The sequence below is a fragment of the Seriola lalandi genome, unplaced genomic scaffold, assembly GCF_002814215.2.
Source record: "Seriola lalandi dorsalis isolate HSWRI2012SDOR001 ecotype SW California unplaced genomic scaffold, Sedor1 jcf7180002054821, whole genome shotgun sequence".
NCBI classification, from domain to species: Eukaryota; Metazoa; Chordata; class Actinopteri; order Carangiformes; family Carangidae; genus Seriola; species Seriola lalandi.
The window spans coordinates 25,301-33,264 of record NW_019525374.1 but is presented as its reverse complement, the minus strand read 5'-3'; the positions used below and the strand labels follow the sequence as shown (position 1 = coordinate 33,264).

Below are 7,964 nucleotides of genomic sequence, written 5' to 3'. Positions count from 1 at the left end.
TTGGATCAGTCAGAAAACAGTCAGCCAATCAGAAGAGAGGCTCAGAGCCTCCTCTCTTCTGATTGGCTCACCGACCTGTTGTTACTAGAGCTCCAGAGAGAAGCCTGAGAGAGGAGATGTAAAACTACACTGAGATGGTTTTTGGTTGGTTAAATATCTTCTTATACAACAGTTAGTTCCGACCAAGTAATCTGATTGGACGAGTCCATGAGTGCTGATATAGAGTACAGCAGCACTGGGACTTTTAACGACATGTATCACTCACAGCTTCACTTCCTGTTCTATTAAGCGTTAATTAGCATCACATTAACGGCCGTTATCTCTCTTAGATTGTAACAAACTTTGCAGATGAATGTATTTCCAGTTGCCGAGTCGTGAAACACAGAAAATATGAAAGAAAAACGTGTTTGTCTCTCGCAGCTCTGAAGCTCGCTGAGAAGTTACTGAGACTTTCCACAGAGAGCAGAAACGATCAGCTGTTAACCAATCACAATCATACACGCCACCGGAGCCCGTGTCACCACACTCTTATGGAAACACACAAATAAATTTACATACAAAGTCGCACTGTGCAGATCAGGAAAATGTTTATATGTGTTGCTTAGCAACAGTAGAGTGACCAGTCCAGTTGTGGTGTAGCCAATTAAATGATGAAATAAACAAACTATTCACAATCTGTTGTTGCTTATTTAACTAATGATGGATTAAGACTTCAAATAAAACACAGGAAGTATAAATATGTGACCTTTAAACTACAGCATTCAAATAATGTAGAAACAACACGTCCCTCAAAAAGCCGCCGTCACAGATACATTTCATTTGTGATGAATTTACATCAGTAATCGTTCTGAGAGTTGTTTTCCATTCATGATGTAGTTTCTAAATGTGTAGATGTGGATGAGGATTAATCGTTAACTCGTCTGTGTCTTGTTGAGTCCTGATTATCTCAGCATGTTGTTTATCCTGATGAATGTTCAGGGTGAGCACAGACTGAAGCTCCTCTGTGGAAATCTGCTGCATCATTCACTGATGCAGACTTTTCCACCGTGTCCTCGGGGCAGAGCCATTTACAGCGCCGAGCTGTTGTCTGGCCTGTGGACGCATCGATTGGGCTCATATTTCTGGCAGCTGCTGCTGCTGCTGCTGCTGCCATGATGCCCCGCAGCAAAGATCAGGAGCTAATGTTCGGGTTAACAAGCACCACTGGGCCGCCTCGCTCACAGGGCGAGCGAGGCACAAATCACAGGGCGAGATGGCAGAGTGACAGACAGGAAGCAGCTCAGAATATCTGCAGCGAAAACAAATAAAAGCTAAAACTGCTTTTATTTATCTGTATTTATGTATGTCCGCCAACCAATCAGCAGTGCCCCCCCCCCCCCAGCCTGAGACCTGAACCCTCACACACTTAACTGACAGCACTGACGGCCCTTTGTGACATATGGTGTTACCTTGACGACGCCAAAACAGGTTGTGTACAATTGTGGGTTTGTGACTTCTGGTTCGTTGTTGTTTGCTTCCTGTTTGTAACAGAATCAGATCTGATGAGAGCTGACTTTGAATTTATCATCATAACTACACACTCTCGGAGTCACACACACAGACACACAAACACACACACACAGACAGACACACACACACACACACACACACACACACACACACACACAGACACACACACACACACACACACACACACACCTTTCATGCTCGTCTGTTTACCGTTCTTCTTCTATCTACTTTTGATTCATTTTTGGCGGTTTCTGAGTGTCCCCTGGTAACCATGGCAACCCCATGTTGAACATCACAATGGTATGAACTCTGGGTAATTCCCTCTGGCAAAGTCTGCAGAAATGTAGACCTTTGGAAAGTCCAGAGCCCTCCTGGACCGGGAACCGGGAATGCACCTCAGAGTCTGAGTCCATCTGTCAGGGTCGACCTGTGTCTCAACTGCGGTTTCATTCTAAACCAATTCATGATCCCAAAGTTTCCACTCAACAATAACAAACATGTCAGGTTGAATTTTGACACACACACACGCCATTTATACATCAGTCATACAGTTATAATAGCGTCGCCAGATTGGAAAAACTTTAGGGTGAAAGTCCAGAGATGCAGATGTTGCTGCTACAAAACAGAAACAAGAACATTGGAACAATTTCATCCTTAAAAGACTAAAAACCATTTGAACAGGTCCCTTAGTGGCTGCTGCAGGACTCATGTCAGAATGTTCTCAGGACATTTTCTGATCATGAACGCTTCGTTCTTTAAAAGGAAAATCACCAGAGACACACTGAAGAGCTCCTTTTGAAAATGCAATTCATATTTCCGCTGTGTCCCCGTGTTTGTCCGTGATCAGAATCCCGGCCTGTGATTTCATGCAGGTAACTCGGGGGAATTAACTGTTTATTAGACACAGCCCGGCTGTGATTTGTCATTTTTATGTGAGTTCAGGCTCATTTCCTGCAGCCTGGACTCATGAGAGGAAAAACATGGAAGTGGAACTCATCCTGAATTTTGATGAAGAACCTGCTGCATCCAAACTAACTGTTCTGCTTTTTACGGTTTGTACCTGAAGTAATCGTCTCAGACCGGAGTCGAATTACTGGAAACGGGAGGAGCTGAGAGGAAAAGGATAAAAACTGATTCCGTTTACAGGAAGTAAATTCACACATGTCAATAACAGGCTTAAAAGGGAATCCTTCAATGAACACAGCTGACTGAGCTGTTCAGTAATTACACACATCCCAGAACTGCAGACGTCCAGGAACCAATCAGAGAGAAGTGTGTTCTCACCTGGATCCTATTGATTTAAATGGTTAAAGCACTACAGAGGTCTCCGGAGGGAAAGTGGTTTGTGTTTATGTTGTTAAAGGAGACAGATCTATAACTTTAACTGCCATAAAAATATATTTATGATTTCATTTGATATGTTTTCTTTGCACAGATTAATAATATGGTTTATCTTTAAGAGTTTTCCTTTATCTGTATTGGCTCTATGCAGGAGGTAGGAACTATGTTTGCACGGGGACACTTTGAGTTGTAACAGTTTAAAAAAGTTAAAAGAAAGTTTGTTTAAAGTTAAAAAGTGACGAATTGCATGTTTTTAAAATGGTGCATTTATTTACAGGCTTATGTGTTGTGTATGTTCATATTTACGTTTCTGTTTGTAAGAAATTAAACACACATTCACATTACAACAATGTTATTTATGTAATTAGTGTGACGTGGTGGCGTTGGTGATGATGGTGGCGTTGGATGTGCAGAAGATGAATAAATCCATCAGTCATAGTGAATCGAGGTGTTGTCTATTTCCTGGAGGGAGTGACAATAACTTATAATCATCTTTATATGAAGCTGTGAGTTGAGTTCTTTGAAGTCAGCTGTCTCTGTATCATTGGCTCAGTCATGTAGCATCTGTGCAGACACCAGCTGACCAGTAACATCCAATCACATTCATACAAGTACCAACCACAGACTGTAATTAAAGATGGACGTCCCCTCTGTGACGTCACCCACAGGTTTCTGAAGCTCAGAGTGAGCTGCACCACCATCGCCATCTTGGCAGTGTCTGACTCCCAGCTAATCCAAATATGGTCAAAGATTAATCAATAATGTAAGTTTGTAGAGCTGAAACTACAAATATTACAGTAATACAAGGCCTCCTCTTCTATTTATTGGACCATTCAAGCATAAATTTTTAAAGAACAAGAGCCCTGATGGAGCAGGACCTGAGGACAGTCACATGGTACGAACTGACCCTGGGATAAAGAGACTTTAGGCAAAATGCAGCCCATCAAAGCAGAGAGAGAACAGCAGCATCGTGCTTCACCACTGAACAGACAGACACAGTCAAACAAAGAAGCAACCATGACATCTTTGTTGTGTCACCTCTCTCTCTCTCTCTCTCTCTCTCTCTCTCGATCTCCATATTTCCCATCAACCTGTGTTACTATCAATCAAGGCTAACAACATCACAACACAATGACACAGACTCACTGTCTCTGTCCATGTGTAGTGTGATTATAGATCAGCTCTAGGTTCTATATTAATACTGTGAAAGTATCAAAGCCTCAGTCCACAGAGAAATGCACACAGCCTGTATTCAGAAACTGAGCCTTAAAACCAGCCGTCAGGACTTCTGGAACTTTGTGATGTCACAACAAAGCAGGCACCAAGCCCCGCCCACCTGGACCCACCATCCAAACTTTTACAGTATTTGGTTTCTCTGAGTGTTTTTACCTGAAATCTGCTTTATTTTTATTGGATCTCAGAAAACAGTCAGCCAATCAGAAGAGAGGCTCAGAGCCTCCTCTCTTCTGATTGGCTCACCGACCTGTTGTTACTAGAGCTCCAGAGAGAAGCCTGAGAGAGGAGATGTAAAACTACACTGAGATGGTTTTTGGTTGGTTAAATATCTTCTTATGCAACAGTTAGTTCCGACCAAGTAATCTGATTGGACGAGTCCATGAGTGCTGATATAGAAAACTACACTGAGATGGTTATTATATCTTCTGATGGATCAACACTTCAAATAAAACACAGAAGAAGCTTTAAAATAAGCTGTCTGGACTTCTGTGACTTTTTGATGTCACAAAACACCGGAAAAGAGGAAAATATGGACCTTTAAAGGAAAGTTAATAATGCCATCAGTGTCAAAATGTCTCCTTAGACATATCACCTCAGAGGTCTGCCAGAGCTAACAACAGGAAACCAAGCGGCAGCAGTCAGGTGACTCACCTCGGCCGTCGTTCTGGATGTCGGACAGGATGTGGGAGTAGTTGATGGGCAGCTTGTTCTCCTCGAACACTCTGTCCTCCAGCGTGATGTTGATGCTCTTCAGCTCCGTGTACAGACCTTCCACGGCGAAGTAACACGGCCGATCGTCCACCTTGTTGTCGTTGAACATGAGCATCACGTGTTCCCGCCATCCGAAGTGCTCACAGATCCTCAGGGCGAACTTCCCCAGCTTCTTGTGGGTGGGGCCCGTGTTGGTGATGGACGGGTAGACTCCGCCGTAAAAGGCCACGGCTGGAGCGCCCGCCGTAACCATGGGAACATCCCAGTGGGTGGTGAAGAGACCAACAGGGGAGGAGGTGTAGGAGCAGCCAGGCCCGATGAAAGCCCACGGGTCATAGGCGAGTTTCAGGTCCACCGCCATGAGCGGGGCAATAGACTCTGAGCAGATGCCGTCCTTGTCTTCACTGTTCTTGAAGGCGTAGGTGAGGTGGTGGTCAGGGAGCAGGGTGGGGTCGGCATTGACGGTTTTCACAGCGCGCTCCAGGGCGGGGCCGATGCGAGGCCACGCCCACGGGTAGTCAGTGTTGCTCTGTGGTAAAATGATGGCAAGCGTGATGTTCTGCTGCGCCCGGTGCTCGTGGTGCCCTCGAGTTTGGCGTCTCAGGCTGTGGTGTTGACCCGTTCGCCCGGTGACCGGGTGCAGGTCGAGCAGGACCAGCAGAACCAGCAGGAGGGTGGCGCCCTCCTTCAAGCACGCCATCCTCTGCCCGGCAGGTAGTCCACTTCCACCAGCGCTGAATTATTTATCCCTGTGACCTGCAGACAGACACGAGGGAGACGTCAACAACACATGCAACACAAATGAAGTCCCGTGGTTTCAGCTCAGAGACTGATGCGTGTTTCCTCCTGTAACTAAGATCTAATAAAGCTGCTCCAGTCCGTCACGCTCCAAGTCACAGCAATAATTTTGTCCACGTCAGTCCTGAGTGACCTGGTTAGTTTGAGGCCACGCCGAGTCGTGGGAGAAAAACTCCCCGAAGCTGAAGAATGAGAGGACGGCTTTCCTGCCCAACTCACACAAGCCTGAGAGTCTCACCCTGAAAGTAAAGAGCGTTTTCTCAAGTGCAGCCACGACTCACAGACACACCGTCATCCTGTCATGAAAAACAGGAAAGATCTGATATCCACCTAAGAAATGACAGATTTAATGTCACTGAGAGATTCAGCCGTGTTAACTGATGCTGATGATGGTTTTATAATGACTTTTGTTTTTAAAATAATTCATCCAAGTAATATATCTCATAATTAAAGCTGACAAAAATATATAATAAATATATAGAAATATAATCAACCACTGATTTAGGTTTTCAAGTTATGTACCAAAAAAAATCAGGTAGAAACTATCTGTATATTATATTTTTCTTTATGAATTTAACAATAAAATGGATCAGAATTTTAATCTGCTTTCAGCTGGAGAATCAAGTTATAGTGAAAACTTCATCAGTGTCGTCATGGTTACAAATCATTACAGTTCTCAAAAAGGTGGGAACCAACTCAGAACATTTACTCAATATATTTCACATTTTTCATTTAGATTTCCTGAGAATTGTTTGCAAATATTGTGCGTTTTACTCTGATGGCTATAGCTGATAATTATTTTCCAACACAGCTGCAATAATTAGTTGTTTATTGATTGGTTTGGTTCATTTTGATCAGTTAAGACATATTTTAAGCAAAAAGAAAATGTCAAAAACTACCTGGTTAAAGTTTCTCAAAGGGGAGGATTATCTGCTTTCCTCTGTTTTAACTGAATCTCCTGGACTTTTGATGATGTCAGGACTCTGATGCGACCAAACAAATAATCGATTAATGTGTAAAACTAACATTGATAATGAAAATAATCGTTAGCTGCAGCCCTGCAGTGGTGGCATGTAACTAAGTACATTAACTTACATTTACAAAGCTGAATTATTCCATTGTAACAGAACTGTAACCAACAGTTATGTTCCTTTATCAATACATCTGTACCGTTAATCTAATAATTGATTGATCAGGTGATAATAGTTGACTGATGAATGTAGACTTGTTACCATAGGAACAGCGGTTACTTAATTTAACAAAGGTGCACCTTTGATGCTGAACAATAAAAACTGGTAGATGGAGGAAATTAACACGAACTGGTCGATTGTTTTAGACTGAACTTGGTTTTAATCTGTGTGAACTGAACTTTGAACTTTGAACACTGCTGGTTGGTCTCCGGGTGACTGAGGAAATACTGAGGTGGTCACGTGTGGTCGGGGTGACTGGGGGTCCGGGCTGCTTTACTGTCTCTGTTATGGATTGACATGCTGCTTAAAAGCATCATTTCCCTGCGGAAAGAAACGTCAATTATCCTCTCAAATGTAAATCAATACAACCTATAAAATGATATCACTTTCTGCTCTGTACCTCAGCGGGTGTCGGGTTTCCTCCTCATGCTGTTGGGCAGTTTTTTTGCTGGTTTTTAAACGGGGGGAGTGAGGGTGGGGGGGCTGGTGATAAAAGGGTCCGACTCAACCACCCATTGCCCGCGAGCAGCAGCCCTGTCAGCGGGCTGCTCAGCGCGCGGGGGCCTGTCACTGCGAGTCTGGATGGAGGGATATGTCCGGTAATATGTCCGGTAATATGTCCGGTGATATCAGGAGAATGAATCAGGGAAAATTCTCTCTTGATTTTAAGAAAGAAAGGTGAAGGAAAAGTCGTTTTTTATCGGAGTTTAAAATCGGTTACTGTCGTCGGCAAAAAAGCAAAATATATTTATATATATTCCATGAATCAAAGTCAAGGTGTCCATCATGTCTCAAACTTCACCTGTGCCGCCACATTCCTCTTCATGTGTTTTAAAGTCGTTTTAAAAAACACGTTAAAATCGGATTAATCCACATTATCCACAGTGAATGAGTTGCGTCTAAATCCAGGTCAGATTAAATGTTGAAACGTTCAAATCCGGCAGGTAAAGTCCGGTTAATATAATACAAAGGAGTTTAAGGCTGCCCGCGAGCTCCACAGGTGAATATTCGACTCCGCTTCACTCGCTTCTTTATATCCATCCGCGCAGGTTAATGAAAACGTGAGAACGGTTACACCGTTTGTGTTGTCGGTGGTGGTGTTAGTCCGCTGCTGTAGGACTGAGAGACCCCGGACTGACTGAGAGAGAGAGAGAGAGTGGTGTGTCTGGGTGGAGAGAG

General features: G+C 43.6%; 1 protein-coding gene across 1 annotated transcript in view; it reads right to left on the bottom strand.

Annotated features, from left to right (window-relative positions):
* The window catches only part of LOC147817947 (atrial natriuretic peptide receptor 1-like), a 32,178-nt gene extending 24,226 nt beyond the window's left edge, over positions 1 to 7,952 (bottom strand). Inside the window, exons 1-2 of the mRNA XM_087179301.1 lie at positions 7,186 to 7,952; positions 4,738 to 5,553 (exon numbers count right to left, since the gene is read on the bottom strand). Of these exons, the coding sequence (XP_087035427.1) occupies positions 4,738 to 5,497 (760 nt within the window). The 5' untranslated portion in view covers positions 5,498 to 5,553; positions 7,186 to 7,952. The remainder of the gene's footprint in view (positions 1 to 4,737; positions 5,554 to 7,185) is intronic.
* Positions 7,953 to 7,964: the final 12 nt, after the last annotated feature.